Here is a 16,943-nt window from a genome sequence, read left to right on the forward strand (position 1 = left end):
AGTGGGTAATGGGGAGTCTAATGACATAATAGCTTCCATTTGCACATCTGCAATGAAACATTTCCAATACAAGCCACTGTTGAACTGTTACCATACAGTAACAGTTTCATATCAAAATACAGCTGTATCTATAGCAGAAAGCAGTGCTTTTTGGTTTGTAACACAAAGTATAAGACAATTTAAAAAAAGAGAAATCAGATTTAGGAACCTTTAACATAAAGCAACTTAACTTGAAGTGAACAAGAAAGGATCTACTCTAATATTCTTTTAGACTGAAATATATGTAGTACTAGTTTTGACCAGATGAGTAAACTCCATCAAAGTGTATCAAACATTAACTTGAAATGGGTGTTTACAGCCTTCCTCACTTGCCCAGATTTGAATAGCATTTGGCGGCAGATTTAGTGTATTGAGAGCTATTATGCAAGCACTTGGGGCTAGTCCTCAGACTGGCTGTTTGCATGCAGGGCGGGTCTCTCTGTCTGCTGACGAGTGAACCCCCCTCTGTCTCACACCCACACCACAACTTTTCGCGCTGTGGCCCAGGTAATATTAGCGCCACTGGTGTTGTCCCCCCTCCTCCCTCCCTGGCCTCCCATCTGTCTGTTTCAGCCGCAGAGCTAATTATAGCCAGCCGTAGAGACAAAAGCCTGGGTGATTAGGTTAAACGTATTAATAGCGCTTTTCTTGGTGCGGGGCTTTACTTCTTGACGCTGGTGTCACCGTGGGAGAAGAAGCGGGGGACAAGCCAAACCTCTCAGCTGAAAGCTAAAGATCGTCTTTACACGCGAGGAGTCACTCGTTTGAATAAATCGATGTCCAATGAAAAACTCAGTCATCATTAGTTTTTCCAGATATTCAGAGGGCATTGAGGTTTTCCTCCTGTCTGAAGGTGGTCTGAGGCGGGTTAGCAGTCATAAATGAAAGACGAAATTAAAATGACTACAGTAAAGTCAAACTATCACGAAGTTATTACATATATTAACATGTTACCGATTTGTCAAATGTCGCTCACTTGTCTTACCGCTCCGCGTCTGCTTGCTAGTCACAACTGAAAGCAATGGACATTTATTAATACCTATTTATGTTAACATTGTGCTGGCTAGGGACTGAGTGTATTTATTGACAAATATATATCAAGACCCATCTCTGGCTGATATAGCCGTCTACAGATCTTAAAATATAGCAAAATGTTTGTGTCTAGTTTGTGTGTCAGTTGTTCCGAAAAAAACTTCCTAAAACTGCTTACGAACTTTCCCCGCCGCCATTTCTGGTCCTTTACCCGAAAATAGCAGCAGGGTGAGACCTCTCTCTCATTTTTTTTACTCCCTCCTAGAGGTTGGGACAGAACGCGCCGGTTGCCCCGCCAACACAACTCTGGAGGCGTGGTCGCCGCTCACGCCCATTGGTAGAGGCTGAGGCGGGCACCCGAGCATAATAACACTGACTGGCTGCAGCTTGGTGACGTCACAATCATCTGGGTGCTGATTGGCTGGAGTGACCCAGATGCCTGAGAGCGCCAGAAAACAAGCTTGAGCGGGTGATGCTGAGGTCTCCCCGGGGCAGTACAGGGTGTCCGCTAGCCGGACAGGAGTCTTAGAAGACGAGAAGCACAGGCTCAGGAGGACTGCCCGCTTATTTCGAAGAGGGAAACTAGCTGCTATGTTGGTCTGAAGAAACTACGCGCTGACAAGTCTGTAATACCGGACACAGAGCCACACTGAAACATTTCATTCATTCATTCATTCTACAGCAGAGAAAGGTAAGGGATGGTGCTTTCCCTCCAGTGGTTTCCTGCTTACTGTAATACCAAGTTGTGTTATGCTGGTCAGCTGAGCTAGTTATGTTAGCTAAGTAGCTAATTAAAAAAAAGTATAAATCGTAAACGAGTCACTGCAATATATTTATTCTCATTCACAGGCTCACAGTTTATGTGTTAATATGGACCAGTTTTAGTTAATCGGTCCTTTATTAAGTTAACAACATTGACATTACATTATTACGATACAACTTAGGATTTAACTTAATTTATTATGGTCGTCTAGCAGTACACTTCCTTGTCAGCTTGCTACTTCTGTTGCAGTTGAATGGTTTACGTTATGTTAGGAGTAAGCCAAACTTAAGTAGGCAGCGGTTGTTAGCGACGTAACAGTCGTTAGCCTGCTAAGGGCTAGTTAGCTGGTGTTCTTTGCGCCAAATTCAGCTGGCCACTCGTCTAAGTTTTCTGTACTGGCTTAAACGTCCTTAACTTCACCATGCACCCCGCTAAAATATGGGTCACATTAGTCCCTTTACTGATTTTTACTGATCTTTTTTAACTGGACCTTTCCCAGATGGAAGCTGAATGTCTCGCACTGAAAGACCTCACAAGTCCAAGAAAAAGTTTCATGGTGGGGTCGGAGGAAAGTGGGGGCCAAAGTGAACAAAAGGTAAGGTGGAATACTGCTTGATCTCAGGTGTGTTCTGAGCGCTGTAACTGTTAGTAGGTTCGATATAATGCAACTGAAGGAGAGCTACAGAGTGAGGTTAAAAGAGAAAGGTTCAGTAATGTGGCGATGTGTCCAGTTTGTGGGGGAACAGTCTGCCACTGACATGTTTAAAAATCAGTGCATTTGCTTGAAAATACTGCACCCAAATTCATGAGCATACCTCAGGTCTTTCTGTAGTAGTGTCAACATTTAACACTGTAAACAGAAGCCTGTGATTTGGGTTCATACAGCAGCAGGTTTAGAATTCAAGCATTCAGCAGGCTCAGTGTTGTAATGGTGCTTTGTAATATCACATGTGCTCCCAAATAAACAATTTTGGGCCCTTGATTTTGTTTTAGGGTAAATTTGTCTTTTAACCACACAACTGTCTCTGTCACAGGAGAACATTTGCACAGAGAGGAGAAGATCCACACCACTGAAATCTGCAGAGTCTAGCGCCCCTCCTTTGCTGATAAACAGAAAAAGTGCCACCCCGGACCTGGCCCACATCACCCCCATCAAACACACGGTCCTGGCCGAGCCCTGGACACCCACGGCCAATCTAAAGATGCTGATCAGCGCAGCGAGTCCAGATATTAGAGACAGGGAGATGAAAAAGGTGCTGTTTAGACCCATAGAGAACGAGCACCCAGCAAGTCCAGATACTGTGACAGAGGATATGGAGGTGGAAGATTCTTGTCAGGTATGTGAAATGCAAAGTTTTGGAAACTGCTGAAGATGCTAAACAACATTATCAAAGGTGATTTCAAAACGTCTCTAAACTAGTCCATGGGGCATTTAATAAGTTCTCATTCAGTTCTTGAAGTCTAAAAATGTTTTATTTGTTTTGTATAATGGGGAGAAATCAATTAAATTGCAGTTATTTATTAATGTGATTTGGGAAATGCTCTTAAAAGAATCCAAAATTTCCACAGTCTTAAGTCCACAGAGTAAACACTTTACCCCCTCACTTATATTAGCAGCTGAAGTCTCAAGATAGGGAGTTTCCAAAGCACAAATGCGCAAAATCCCTCAGTTATGCACGATGAAGTAATTTTGTATATAAGCGGCAGATGGAGCTTAAATCGCCCTGAGCTTTTGTGATACAGTTGTTCATTTAATCCAACATGTGAAAGTTTTTCCAGCCTTAATCTCTTTATAGGAACTGTAAGAATTAATTCTGTGAAATATGTGCCCTTGAAGAAATATTACAGGAAAGTGGTTTAAGCGCCTGGACTGAGATGTGTGTTACCATACTGTAACCATGGATGATGGCAATTCAGGAGGCAGCACCAAAGCCACCATAGCTGATGTAAATTTTTCTAAATTGATGGTGGAACACCAGACTAAGAAATCGTTATCATTTATGTGTTTTTGTATGTACCTGTCTGTCCAGTTTGAAGCTGTGGATGAAGAAGATGAGGCAGAGAAAAAGCCGAGCAGGAAGCAGAAGAGTCTGGGTCTGCTGTGCCAAAAGTTCCTGGCCTTGTATCCTGACTACCCACCGCCACACAGCCCCATCTGGATCTCATTGGACGAGGTGGCAACCAGTCTGGGTAGGAGCCAGTAATGTGGAAATAAGAGTTTTGACAGGGAGATAAATGACTGTGACTAGTTCCAGCTCACGTCTGTGCTGTTAATGTAAACACCTAATGGGAGTGAGATGATAATGGAAGCAGCCAATGTCCTTTTCATGAGCATTATAAAGTTTTTATGTTATTGGATTTAAGGGCAGTTGCTATGGAGACCTATTTTTCATTTAAACATATATTGCTCTGCATTTAAATGAATGGTTTTTGAACTGTCTTGCATTTTAATCAACACATTGACTATTGAGAGTTTTTATTGAGTTATTTTTGTAGAAATACTTGGCTAATTTCTCTGTCTTCATACTCACTGTCAGGAGTGGAGCGGCGGCGTATCTATGACATTGTCAACGTACTGGAGTCTCTGATGATTGTTGGCCGTATAGCCAAAAACAGCTACACCTGGTATGGTCGTCAGCGGCTGGAGGCCACGCTGGAGGAGCTGCAACGGAGGGGCCGGCAGCAGGGCTACCACCTCCAGATGGAGCTGGCTGCTGAGGCCAGAGAGGCCGGACCAGGGCGCGAGGACGACGGAGGGGAAGGGGACGCTGGCAACGGTACGAAGAGAGACATAACACTTAGAGTTTAAGAGTTTGTAATTCCAAACATCCTCCAACACAAACATCTTTCTACCTTTCCCCCGATTTTTTTCATTGTCTTTACCATCGGCTGCTTTAGTGGCTGTGATAAAGAAGCTAAAGGTTTATTGTTGTACTTACAGGATAAATGCCGTACATGTAAAAATTTAAGTGTAGGTTTCATTTCAGGAGCAGCTGCCACCAAATTAACCCTACAGCTAAATGATCATTCACCTTCAGTCATAAACCTGCAGGAATGAATACAAGCCTGGTTTCCATAGTGATCTCACCTCCATGCATACGCACACACAGATTGTTATTAAAAGGACATGTGTGTTGACTTGGAAATGTGGCTGGATAATAGTGACACTCGTGACAAAGAGGTGGTTTACAAAGGTAAAGCCTAGTGACAAGCTTTGATGCTCATTAAGTGGTTAATGCCTGCTGGTTTTGTTGTGGCTGGGTGAATGCGATAACCTCGGGCGATATAATGATACATGTAATGGCTGTAATCACCACTGAGCTGCAGGATAACAAATACCCACAAAAGAATATGTGATACTGAGGCACCAGCTGCACATTTAAGCATATGTAATCTCATGGTTTATGATCAGATTTGTTTGGGAACATTTCACATTTGTGAACATAAAGATGTCATAATATGAAATGTGCAACTCCTGGGTATCGCAAAGCGGACACTGATTCTGCAAATTGTGCTGATACTGGTGCTGTTTATTTAATCAATCTAAGGATTTTGTTTTTCTCTGTAGTAATGATCATGACTGAATCTCCATTTTGATGCTTAATGATATATAACGGAAGTTCATTGTCTAACCATTAGAGAGACTGTGGTAAACCATTTTATTATTCCTCTAAATGTCACATCTATTAAAAAAAAGATCAAGCTCCTAATTTCAGCTCTAATCACACAACCTTTAAAACTTTCAGCAGACAGATAGTGATGTTCCATATTTATATTCATGAAGTTGTAATTACTTGTACTTAATACTGCTGCAGTGACTCAGTGTTCTGTGGTGGGTTAAGGTTACTGTTACACATGATGTACAGATTTCTGTGACTGATAAAGTTTGACAACTCCTTTACTGGTCTGACATATTTCATGTGCCCATGTTGTTTGCAGTCGGCGGTAACAGGAAAGACAAATCTCTGCGCATCATGAGCCAGAAGTTTGTCATGCTGTTCCTGGTGTCCAAAACTCAGACTGTAACTCTGGACGCAGCAGCCAAAATCCTCATTGAGGAGAGTCAGGACTCATCAAGCCACAGCAAGTACAAAAGTAAGAAATCCAACACAACCGCAGACACGTTGTGTGTGTATTAAAGACAACGAATGCACATGAGTTTGTCTCGGTAACATTAGCTGTCCAAAGGTTTAAATCTGATAGAAATAAGATTGAATGTTCCTTTTCATGTAGACACTTGCATTAACCACAGTGTCCTCCAAGTATCACATCCCCTTTATACAAACAAAGTGCTGACCTGGATTTTGTATGTTTAAGAAATGCGTCATTGTATTTCCTTTAACAGAAATCCTGCTTCTGTTTTATTAAAACTAAACATCCCTGTATCTTTAGCTAAGGTGCGGCGACTGTACGATATTGCCAATGTCCTGACCAGCCTGGGCCTCATAAAGAAGGTGCATGTCCGCGAAGAGAGAGGAAGAAAGCCTGCCTTCAAGTGGCTTGGCCCAGTTGAATTCAACAACTCTGGGAATGCTGGTGAGACAAACTTTTGATGTTTGTATCAAACATTAGTATTTCTGATGGTGAAGATACTTTCAAAGACCCCCAGTGCATCCTGCTGTATGCCATTTATGCTGATATTCTTTCAGACATATAAGTGCATTTGTCATTATTGCTGTCATGCTAACTCAGACCATTACCTGTAGGAAATACTGTGAATGTGGCAGCTGACGCTCCTCTTGAGGCAACACAGCCAATGGCGGGCCAGGACCTGAGAAAAGCCAAGATGGCACGCCATGCCTCCTTTAACGTCACACCAACGTCGGTGGCTGTCCAACGGCAGGTCAACTCTGCCCCCAGCAGCCCACGACGAGAACTAACAGGCAAGAGACACCCAATTTTACTTAATTATGTCTATGTCTACTTGTAGTCAGTTAAACAGAATAGTTGCGTACAGTTTAACACTTGTATATTCCTGTTTAATAAACCATATAAATTCTTCACACCTCAGGTCTGCCAAATCAGCCTGTGGATTATTCCAGAAGGACTAGCAACAGCGCGGTGTGTCGGCTGCAGTTTGGAAACAGCTCTGAGTGAGTAAATACACACACACACACACACACACACACACACACACACACACACACAAACTCTGCTCTGCAATCGCCCCAGCCTTCCTTTGCTTTAAGATTTATCTCATCCACCACAGATTTACTGCCAAACAATTTACTGCACACAGCAGCTTCTTTTTTTTTTTTTGCTAACCTTTGTCAGGAAAGACTATCAGTATTCTTGAAGAGAATACACGTCAGCTGCCTGTAACAAGGGTAAACGGTGCAGTAGCTCTTGCAGATAAAATAAATATTGTGGAGAAACTGTTCATCTCAAAATAAACTTCTCTTTCACAGTGAGGCTACACAATTATATTCAAATGGATAAACTTGGTGCCTTAGTTACAAAATGCTACGGCTCCCCACTCACTGGGGGGGTTAAATCTCAGTTTCTCATACATAATATTTCACACTCACTGCAAGTGTTTGCATTGGCTGATGTGCTTAGCTTTAGGCTATGTGTAACAGGAGCTGACTGTTGTGGATATGAATAGTTATTGTCTCCTATGAATGTATATGTTGGCCCCCTCAGATACAGTACACAGTAGTTCATGTTATTTCTATGGTTGGCCAAACCACAGCTGCCCCAAGGCTGTGGCTGTTAAGTGTTTTTCGGGGCAGTGAGATAATAGGACATGGAAGTGTGTGTTGAAAAGGGATATTTTACACATGAAGCTAGCTAAAAATCCACCAGGGGCAGTGGTAGCCCACATGATGACTGCCAGAGGTTTATGACTGGGAGGTGGCCAGCTAGAAATCTGCACATCAGCAAGAGACATTAGAGGGGCATCTAGGCCCTCCTCTAGTACAGAAACCTTTCAAGGGGTTCAGGAACCATCTCAGGAACTTTACCTAATAATTGTAGTTTCTCTGCTATCATCACTAGCTCCTCAAAAGTCCACAAAGTCCCTGTTTAAACTCCTTATTGCTAGTTGGTCATGTACAAGACTTGCAGTTGCTCCATTCTGTGCACAGCTTCAGTCACACAGTAAGGAAGCATTGGGTTCCACTGGTATCAGGGCAAGAGTCAGACTTTTCTTGTGGTCAGTGAGTGAGACTGAGGGGATGAGAGAACAAAATAAAAGACACAAACTTTGTTGATTTTTTAAAAATGAGTTACATACTGAAGTAGAAATAAATAACCACAAAGCACTCACAAACACACAGAATGTCTATTTTGGAAAGATGTCCTAGAGTCTCCCCTTTCTCCTCTGTATCCTTTAAATCCCTTCATTACATCCATTTAAACACAGTCGCGCTCGAACTCATGACTGCTGTTGTTTGCTCAAGCGTGGAAATTGTTTTTCAAACACAGCAGTCATTTGACTGTTGGTTTTTAATCCATTATCAAACTAATTTGCCTAATCTGACAGTTGAGATGCAGTGAAAACGCAAACAGGAGTGTGTGAAAAGGGCCTTTACCTCCTCGTTCAATCCCTGAGTTTAGTTCCTGTCAGTTGTATTGTTCCTGCAGTACTAATTGGGAATATATAAGACAGAGTTTAAGAGTCAAGGTTGTCTAAATGTGCAGGAAGCTGCTGTTGTTTGAAGGTAGAGACACAGGACCCAAGCCCAGAACCCTGCAGTATTTACTGCATTTAAAGTAAAATTAATCTCTTGATCCAGTTTGGGGAAAAAACAAATTCCACAGCTGGCTGAAGCCTGTATTGCCAATCAAGCCCAGGCTGAAATTAAAGCTGTAATTCTAATAAAACCACAATTGAAAAACGGACTAATTTCTTGCCTTGTTTCTCCTCAGTAACCGTCCCAGTGCAGCACAACCGACTCACACCCACAGCAGCAGCCAGCATGCTCCGTCCTCCACCCAATCCACCCCGGTGGCACCTCCCCTCCACCCCGAGCACCTCTTCACCTCCTCCTCCTCCTCCTCCTCTCCCCACTGTCTGGCTTACCTGCCCAGCCTGTCTCAGCCGTCGGTGGTCATGCTGTACAGGGCACCAGACAAGCCTGACCAGATGCCTGAAGGTCAGGGGTCACCCAGGTCAGAGTCTGAGGAGGGGAGGAAGAGAAGGAGGGAAGAAAGGGAAGAGGAGGAGACGGTGGTGAAAAAGAAGGCAACATCTGGGTTAGCAGAATGTGATAATGGTGAGGTGATATTTGATTTGTTTTCTATATGCTAATGTGTTTGCAGCTTTTAGAGAACAAAGTGCAGTTTTTCTTTTACAACCAGAGGATCCTGTTAGTAATTCAGGATAGCAGACCATTAAATTAATAATATGAAATACTACATGCTTGCTGATTAGCTTAACTCATACCCAGGTGTAATACCGACTTATATTAGTGATGTAAAAGATATTTAGTAATTGGAAAACCTTAGCAATTAATCAGGCCACAGAATCCTAGTAACTGGATTTCACGGTCTTTTAGAGAGGTAAATTAAGAGAGGACTGTAAGAGCTGCACTTATACATCAGGAATATTACTTGGCAAAAGTGAACTCCAGTGTAACTAGATGGGGAGAATGTTAATCAGTACAGTGATCGCATAACTGGACATTTAAAATTTGTCACATGCACAATGAAATTGCTGGTTCCTCTATTTTAAGTTTTCATCATCTAATCCTGTTTCATTTATCCCTATTTTTTGCTTTCCTTCCAGGTGAGAGCTGAACCTCACAGGGAAGCAGGGGAACTCTCCAACAGGACTTCTCCAAATCACCCAGCAGGCCTCTCCAGAGCGTTTGATGAAAGTCAAGGTGGCAACAGCAGCAGTGAGCCCGCCCAGCCGTCACACTACCTCTATGTACCCAACAATGCAGGTATATACAGCCCTCTGAAAACTCTGAAGACTGACACAGTAATGCAAAAGTATGTCTATGGATTCGTGTAGTCCTATGGAGTCATTTGATCACCACTGTCACTGGATAAGCCACCTGGGTTTCAATACCCTTATGGGGTTCTAAAAAAAAAGAAACAAAACCTAGGCTTATTATACAAAATAAATTCTGAACAATATGTATCAGTAATTAAGGGGAAAAAAATCCAGCCTTTTTATACGTTTAAACCTAATAAAATGAAAAAGAGTTGCATTTAAAGAAATGCAGTTCTACCCCAGTCAAACCAGTCCTCTTAGTCCAAGTATTGTTAAATGCTTGCTGTATAATTTACACTAGTTGGTCCCGACCTGGTGGCCAGGACCCTTTCTGCCATTGGGTCCCAAGAATAATCTAAAAGGTGTCAGATAAGCAAAACAAAAAAGTCATAGGAAATTAATGTTGTTTTAAGAGTTTTTCTGCTTCTTCATTATGAAATACTAAAATACATTCCCTGACTCATGCTTTAGAACATCTTATAAATGTCTGAGAAAAGAAAAGTTGCCCTCTTGCTGAACTTCTCTCAGTCCATGTCTACACCAAGGCCATAATCTGCAATGTGGTTTACAAGTAAACAGTGCTTTGCTTTAAAAGGGCACAAGCCAAACCGTAACACAGCATTATTCGCCTTCGATTTTCTCAAGCAACCAATCATGAAATGATCAATAATCACCAATCAAATGATAAATTATCAACAATGGAATGAGATTAGTATCTTTACATAGGTAAAGATAAGATGTAGATCAGTAAATACTCACCTAAATGCATTCAGATAAGAACAAAGGAGCTACTTTACAGGAGTCAATTAACAAGACAGCTAATTAAGACACCTGTGTGTAATGCTGACAGAGGGTGCACTTGATTTCTGTCTCCTTTTCTCAGTGTAGGTCAGGTGACTTCTGTTTCCTAACAAGTTGTAATCACCTTGTAGTCCAGAGATAAAATTAAATAAGCCACTTTTTCCTGTTTTGTCTTCTCCAGGTCTGAACAGCCTCAACTTCCTCCTCTCTGCTGGCCAGCCATCAGCCAGTCTAGCACTTCCTCCCGGTGGTGTTCCCACCCTGGCACTGCCCTACGTCCTGGTGCCCTCTGCCGCCCTCTCCCACTACCCCCTGGTTGCCAACAGTCTACAACAGCAAGGCTCTGACACCCACACCAAACTCAGCTTCAGTCTGCCCACTGTGATGTCACCTGCCCACTTTACGCTGGGGGCGACACCTTACAGCCTGGCAGCAGCTTCGGAGATCAGCTGGTCGCCGGCTCCATCGCCGTCCACTCCAGAACAAAGCGGGCAGTACGGGTCAGCGGTGGGCACTCCACATTCACCCTCGGGACCACGACACACTGTCAGCATCAACACACCAGAACCACTGGTAAGAATTCCGTTGATAAGAACTATCTTTCAACATCCCTCGCCAGCACAGGTAAAAGTATGAACTGCACTGAAAAATGAGTACAGCTAAAACTCTTCAGCGGTGACAACACTCACCACACAACCACATAGCTTTAAAAACATTCATTTGGACATAATTTGCCTTCATAATGATACATGGCCTTTCTGGCACGGGCAAAATGCCGCAACACGGCTTGACATGAGAGCAAGTGCAGCATCTGTTCAGTGGAAGGTTTCTCCTCATTTACTCATCCAGACACTTTCTCTGTGTCACAGTGGCTCAAGTAGTTTAATCTCCAGGTCGTTAAATAAGGATTAATGTTCTTGTCTGCAAAGCCCAGCATACCTCTGCTGGCACTGCTGTTCTTAATCAGTAGTTTTAGACAACCTGCAGAGGCACTGGAGGGCAAATTAATGCAGCATTATAAACAATAGGACAAGTGTTGTAAAGGCATAGATCCACTTTCACATTTAACTTGGAATGAGTGATACCTCCATGAAAAGGGCATGGAAGGGAGAAACAGGGCCTGGTGTTACTTAATGAAATTATTCCTTTTTGTTTTTTTAAACATATATAATTTCTTCTAAACTGCACCTGAAGTGATTAGTCAGTTAATTGGTTGATTGACAGAAAATAATAAAAAGTTTGTAAGTTGACTTTCCTGCTAATATAAAGCTAAATACAGCCACTGAGATCTATAGGAATCAGCAAGAATTTCAATATTGTAATAAACAACATAACAGTATGCAGTGCAAATATTCTCCACTTACATCACTCTCTCCTTCCACAGACTCCACATACTCCAAAGGACACGACAGCATCTGCTTCTAAGGCTTTCTTCCAGACCCCAGGCACTCTGGGAAGTGTAGTCAGTGCTGTGCCTGCTGCCCGAAAAAGAGGCTCTGCGCAGAGGAGACTGGACGTTGGCCATCCACCAACCAGTTAGAGATCTGAGGAGAATATACAATTTTAACATTCAGGTGTTGGTCCTGAAGGTGAAAAATGTGGTTTCAGGCCACTGGTGCTTTTTTTGGTTCATTGATTAATTTCCTTCTGAAATGCAACAATATCAATTTTAGCAAAAGACTGTTTGCTGGGACTTGAAATTAACTCAGCTAAAAGATGAAGCATTTTGGGAAAGCAGAGATCTTAAAGAGTCTCACATGTTGCTATAGACTGTAAATTTTTGCCAGTTGGCGAGTATCTCATTTTGCCATGAAACTCTTCCGTTATTGGTCATTATGTTAACAGTTCAAATGTGCCTCATGGTTCAGTTATTGGGCACTAGATTTCAGAGTGAATAAATGAAGCAGTATTGCCAATGTAACAGTGCCCTCCTGTGGTGGGAGTCAGCCACTGCTGTATTTTGTATTTCAGACAGAATTTTCCCTCTCAGATGTGATCAAGCTACCTAATTCCCCTTCACTTGTGTATTATAGCCCAATTGCTATTTATATTTTAGCTAATATATGTTGATTACAGGGACTGTAATGAAACATTAACTTTTTTAGCACTAAGTATGTGATGAATGTATGTCTAATTCTGAAGTGATTGTCTTTAGTTGGCCCCTTCAGCTTTTGTTACGGTATCAAGGTACAATAGGAAAGGTATTAGCTGCTGATCACCAGTTTACATTAATAGTAGCAGTCAGTCCACTCTTGGCTCAATTCAGACATTACGGTGAGGAGAAAATCCCTAATGCCTTAAATGTTTACAACCAGCAAAGTATCTCAAGGAACAGTTCTTGGACTTCTTGATTCATCAGGAAGACAAACATTACTGGTGCTGTGTGTATTTTCACTGAGAATTTGCAACCATAGTGCTTTATGGTTAAACACCAAACCCTTTAGCTGTTATTGGCAACTAAAGGACAATGTGACATGGGAAGATGCTCTCAGATACTTGAATACTTGTGACTTTACTAGGAGTAGTTTCTGGAGAGATATCAGAGTACTGTAAAGATTTTAATCTTTAATTTATCCAGGGAAAGTAGACTGATGCTGTCTTTTTTAGCAACTCCATACCACATTCATACAGTCCACATTAAGACTTCCAATCTGCTGTTGGCTGGTGCAGTTGGGGGGTTGTGTTCCTTGCTTTAAGGCACCTTGCTGAGAGAAAAGAGATATTTTTATCACTAGATTTTCTCAGGTTGTGCAGGGATTAGTACTGACAATCTCCTGGTAGACTCACTAACTTGCTTCCAGACAACCCAGCCAAAATAAAGGTGCTTTGTATGGGAATCATTCAGGAGAGCTTAGCTATGTCACGCCAAAGGGTGCACAGATAATCCACTCTGACTAGTGGATGTGTAGTCATTAATGTACAGTTTATTATCTGTAATTATTTTTGTACTTCATATTCATAGTGTCATGTAATATTTTCAAATGCAGAATGTTAAATGCTGCTTTATGGTTTTAATAATGATTGCACTGCTAGTTGTCGTAGTTGTGTGCTGATCTAACTTTTACAAAACATGGAGCTATTCCTTCACTCTAGCTCTGCTCTCTGTAGTTATGGGCCAAACTGGTTTTCTTCTGTACAGCCTTCACAAACTTTAATTAAAATGTACCACGCTGACTAGTTTTGTATTGTGTGCTCTTCTATTTGAGGAATGCGTGACCGAATTTCAGGCATTATAAATGTTTAAATCTCAACTTTTCAAAGAGATAAACTGGAGGAGACTGCGTTGGTCTGAGTGGAAATTGTTTCATTGGCAGTTTAAAAAGATTAAATGTTTCCATTTAGTTTTACACTACAATAAAAAAAATCCTGTTTGCTGGCATTTCAAATGTTGACAGATTTACAGATGGCTTCAGTTTACCGATTTACAAATTTACAGACGCTACCAATAATTCAGAATGGCCCAGCAGATGGAAGTAAGCTGTGCTAATGTGTTTGGGTGACACAATTCCTATTGCTGCAAACTGCTTTGTGCAATGTTACAGTGGTACACATGAAACACTCCAACACAAGATGAAACTGATGATCAGGGTGAAGCCACAGCATCATAATGTGCATTATTACAAACAATGATTCACTGCTCAAATGTCAGAGTGAAATAACAGAAAGGTGGTTAGAATACAAATACACATGCAGTAAACTCACCTCTAAACCGAGGTTAGGGGTTTATTTAAAGTGAATGGAATTCCACTGGTGAATTATAACAACAGGTGTGATTTCAGGTTCAGATCAGGCTGATGGAGTCATACTTAAAAACACACACACCATCTGTCAGAGGACATAAACATCTAATCAAAGCTTTTATATCAGCACTAAAAGAGCTGGGGGAGCTGCCAGTGGATGTGTTTGGCCACTGCGAGGGGAGGCATTTATAACTCTAAACTTCAGCAGATGGGACAATTAACTTTATGTAGACAGATAGTTCAGCCAAGTGTCTGCTGTGACCGAAAACCACTTCACTTACTACTGCTACTACTTCTGTGTTATTCCACTAGTTCTGCTACTAATTCTACCACTGCACTGTAGGTGGTACTGGACAATTTCTTGGCCTGACACAGTGATCTCCCAAAATGTCTATTACTTTAAATGCTGTTGAAACAACAATAACACAGATGTGTGACAACAGGAAAAGCAACATGATGTCTTTTAGTGATCCAAAACAGCTTCAGTGCTCTTTACCCTAGATACTCGGAAGTCTCTGACCTGTAGGCTACTGGAGAGAGGAATCATATTCTTCCAAAAGATACTCCCTCATTTTGTGTGATCTGAGATCTGGTGCCTGTTAAGGCCACAGCATATGATTCAGACCCTTTTCATTCTCAGTAGTCAAAGTATTCACAGAGTCCTTGTGTACAGACACATCTGAAATTCTTGTTTGCCACTCATTTATTGAGCCTTTTCTTTTTATATGGCAACTGTCAAACAAACAAAGGGCTAGTATGACAGTCACAGGAGCCATTTTTCTGACTTATCATACTTTTGATTACTTTAAGTGCATTTTGCCATTAATACTTTGCAGATAAAGATTTTACATAGAAAACACAATGAGCAGGATAGTTTACCCTCTGCTGCTTTGACCATTTCCTTTCTTTATATCAGATAAATACTCTGAAGATAATCCGAACAGGACAGAGTTATTGTATTGTATTGTATTGTATTTATACCTAAGTACAGATTTTTCTTTTCCACATCTTCAGGTGTTTTTTAACATTGATTTATTTTTTGGTGTGACTAAAATTGAAGCTGGAAGGTTTCTAAGTGATCAGCCATTTCTTTGTTTGTTATCTCTATTGTGCTTAAAAATGATTGGAATGTTCCTCTTTCCTTTACTAAGCAGTCTATATTTGGGGGGGCGGGGGGGGACTTCTGAAGTTCTGAAGTTCTGAAGTTCTTGTGTTATGTCTGAAATACAGAGATTCACATCTGAAAAACATTTATGTACCCACTATCCTTTAAAAGACCCATAATCCATCCCATGATTATTTTATATGAGCAAATATCTTTGTTTTTCCTCTAAATGCTAAACTATTTTTGGTGAAAAACACTCCGTTCATTTCCTTTCATTTAGTTGAGGCTCTACTTTGGGATTTCCTCACCTCTATAGGCCTTTGTGTCCATATAAGGGCCAGAGGACTGGCAGCTCTACCTGCTCCAATCTGTTTTTTATTATTGCTGCATAGTTTCTGCCCCTAGAAATTCTTTCTGAATGACACTGTTAAGCCTATTAAATCCAGGTGTGTTGCCGGATTTGTAAAACTTTTATTATGACTAATGCTCATGAAAAGTGTTACTAACACTTCCTATTATTTGATATCTTTCAGATCAATGCAAAGGTATTTTAACCCAGCTCAGACAGTGGTAGATTCTCAAGAACAATCTGCTTCATTTCAGGACAGCCTCACAGAGAGCTAGCTTGGCCGTGGACTCGTCTTGGTTTTTGCAAAGCACCTCCTGCAATCACACTGTAACTAGTGTTTGACTATAAAGTACTGTAGCTGTCAAAGAATGTCTATTTTTGTCTTGATTCACCATAGAACAACATCCCAAAAGGCTTAGGGAACATTCAGGTGCTTTTTTTTGGATAGTTCCTTTAGTTAATAGTGGTTTCCACCTTCCTATTCTCCAACAGATCCTATTTTGCTGACTTTAGCTGAAGCTGGAGAGGCTTGCAGTTCTGTAAATGTTTTTTAGGCTCTCCTGAGACATCCCTGTAGAAATCTTGGGAAGATTCACCACAGTTCCAAGATTTCTCCATTTGCAGAAGACAGCTCTCACTGTGAATCAGCACAGCACCAGTGTCTTAGACTCTATTCTTTTCTTTGGATTTTTTCTTTTGATAAGGGCATTATTTATTTACACTGAACAAAGCTGGCTGCAGTCAGGTCTGGCTATGATCAGTCAGCTGGTTACAATTAACAATCAGGTTTGGTTAGATGGTTGATACTTTTAAACATACCTTTGTTCCTTTAAAAAATTAGGATTTAAAACGTAAAATGTGTTAGCATAGATTCCATTGTCTATTATTACTCTTTGTCTATATATCCCCAAACCATTCATTGTGATAAATCTACAATAGTAATGCTTCAATAAAGGAATTCTGTTTTCATTATTTGTCCAAAAGCAGCGGTGGGCTGTGCATTTCACACCTAGGCCTTCATTTGAATCCTACCTGAATTATCCCACCTTTTAATACCATCATTATGATGTCACGGCTATAGAAACCATCAACAATATACAGAAACGCAGTATAACACAACTTTGCATCACAGACGGACATGTTATGTAGCTAGAATAAATGCTATTACTGAA

General features: G+C 41.2%; 1 protein-coding gene across 1 annotated transcript; it reads left to right on the forward strand.

Moving 5' to 3' along the window:
- Nucleotides 1-1,536: 1,536 nt before the first annotated feature.
- Nucleotides 1,537-13,751, forward strand: e2f7 (E2F transcription factor 7). The gene is made up of 13 exons (XM_018697191.2): nucleotides 1,537-1,762; nucleotides 2,334-2,429; nucleotides 2,869-3,171; nucleotides 3,865-4,024; nucleotides 4,372-4,611; nucleotides 5,774-5,929; nucleotides 6,227-6,370; nucleotides 6,541-6,717; nucleotides 6,846-6,927; nucleotides 8,705-9,048; nucleotides 9,562-9,723; nucleotides 10,759-11,150; nucleotides 11,962-13,751. Exons 2-13 carry the CDS (start codon nucleotides 2,334-2,336, stop codon nucleotides 12,115-12,117), a joined length of 2,412 nt encoding a protein of 803 aa, XP_018552707.1. The 5' UTR covers nucleotides 1,537-1,762; the 3' UTR covers nucleotides 12,118-13,751.
- Nucleotides 13,752-16,943: the final 3,192 nt, after the last annotated feature.

The sequence above is a fragment of the Lates calcarifer genome, linkage group LG18, assembly GCF_001640805.2.
Source record: "Lates calcarifer isolate ASB-BC8 linkage group LG18, TLL_Latcal_v3, whole genome shotgun sequence".
In the NCBI taxonomy this organism is placed as follows: domain Eukaryota; kingdom Metazoa; phylum Chordata; class Actinopteri; family Centropomidae; genus Lates; species Lates calcarifer.

What these genes read in the sequence shown, in the direction of transcription:
- e2f7 (XM_018697191.2), top strand. Translation starts at nt 2,334, where the DNA reads ATGGAAGCTGAATGTCTCGCACTGAAAGACCTCACAAGTCCAAGAAAA. An exon ending in AGGTGGAAGATTCTTGTCAG is followed by an intron (nt 3,172 to 3,864) that starts GTATGTGAAATG and finishes CTGTCTGTCCAG; the next exon opens with TTTGAAGCTGTGGATGAAGA. An exon ending in CTATGTACCCAACAATGCAG is followed by an intron (nt 9,724 to 10,758) that starts GTATATACAGCC and finishes TGTCTTCTCCAG; the next exon opens with GTCTGAACAGCCTCAACTTC.